Below are 1,341 nucleotides of genomic sequence, written 5' to 3'. Positions count from 1 at the left end.
GCAATTAAAACCTAACCCCTCTAAACGGTTGCCCATCAAATCCCTTCCCATCCACCGCCATCTCAACCAATGAGAAGCCTTGCCGCTATCCATCACATCCCGTAAATTCTAAACGAAGGCCAGAAAATTAACTCACCATCGGCAAGCGAACCGATAGACTTCTCTGACCGCCATATATAATGGGAGATAGCCGGACAATCTACCGTGTGGAAGCTTTGTGTATCTAAATCATTTTGCAGGTGTAAGATGGTGACTAACGAATCACAGGAGAACGAGATGAGGAAGCCGACTCAGAGAACTTGGGAGAAAGTTCTCAAACAACCTCTAAGGGCGCAACGAACGAACGCACGAAGAAGAGAAAGAGAAACTCTGAGCAACCCACTGGTCTTGATATCGAAAGAAAAAGGGCATGAACCGGAGATGCCACAAGTCCAACCTGTATCGGAGTCACCACCGCGTGAACCTGGTTTCATTTATGAGGAAACTGATGACAAGAGGAGACTGCCAATCAAACTAGACAAGGGGGAAAGGTCTAAACCTCCATTTATGAAGTTCTCACCGGTTGTCCAACCTGACCTTTATGATGAAATTCTGAATATGGGAAATTCATAATATCTTCAGTATTTGAAGCAACTGACATTCGGACCGGTTCTACCCCCTCCTGGTTTCGAAGGGCTCTACCAACCTCCACCTCCACCAGAGCCTCTTCCGAAGTTTCCACCAAGTCTACCGACTCTTGCACCACTGTCGCAAGAAGTTCCTGCTCCTCCACCGCCTCCTCAGCAGATGCCGGTTAACCCGTTCATCAGTCCTCCCGTGGACTTTACTAGGTTTTTTAATGAAACCAACTCATCATCCAGCTCAAACGGGTCAATGTTCTAGGAAAGCGAGTTCAGTGGTAACTCTGGACCAGGATTGTGACACCCCAAAATCCAAATTCAATTAAGGGATTAATTAAGTAATTAATCCTATTTCAATTTGTAATTTAATTCCTTTAATTCCTGAAATTTATTAGTTGGGGACTAGTAATTGACTAGTGAACCCCAAAGTCAAAGTTGTACCTTGAGCTTTGTAAGGAGTTCCCTTGTTCCTTACACTTCCTTATGTTAGTAAGGGTATTCTTGACCTTTCACTTGGTGTTAGTATTGTAACCTAACCTAGTAGACCACCTTCATTCTTTCCTTACACTTTCTAAAAATCTAGCTCCACCTTCTCTCTAAAAATATGGGTAGTTTTTCATCCAAGCTAAGCTGGCGCCTTGCCAAAACTTCAAGAGTTGCTTCCAAGATTCAACCTTTCATATATTTGGGCATCTAGGAGGGTAAGATCTAAGTTCATCTT

At 43.7% G+C, this 1,341-nt stretch overlaps 1 protein-coding gene across 1 annotated transcript; it reads left to right on the top strand.

Annotated features, from left to right (window-relative positions):
* The first annotated feature begins 246 nt into the window (after positions 1-246).
* Positions 247-882, top strand: LOC109179719 (proline-rich extensin-like protein EPR1). Its single transcript, XM_019329209.1, has 2 exons — positions 247-561; positions 622-882. Exons 1-2 carry the CDS (start codon positions 247-249, stop codon positions 880-882), a joined length of 576 nt encoding a protein of 191 aa, XP_019184754.1.
* Positions 883-1,341: the final 459 nt, after the last annotated feature.

The sequence above is a fragment of the Ipomoea nil genome, unplaced genomic scaffold, assembly GCF_001879475.1.
Source record: "Ipomoea nil cultivar Tokyo-kokei standard unplaced genomic scaffold, Asagao_1.1 scaffold0977, whole genome shotgun sequence".
Taxonomy (NCBI): Eukaryota; Viridiplantae; Streptophyta; class Magnoliopsida; order Solanales; family Convolvulaceae; genus Ipomoea; species Ipomoea nil.
This window is presented reverse-complemented; position numbering and strand designations above follow the sequence as displayed.

Coding starts and splice junctions, on each gene's coding strand:
- LOC109179719 (XM_019329209.1), top strand. CDS start 247: ATGGTGACTAACGAATCACAGGAGAACGAGATGAGGAAGCCGACTCAG. Junction 562..621: donor CATTTATGAAGTTCTCACCG/GTTGTCCAACCT, acceptor TAATATCTTCAG/TATTTGAAGCAACTGACATT.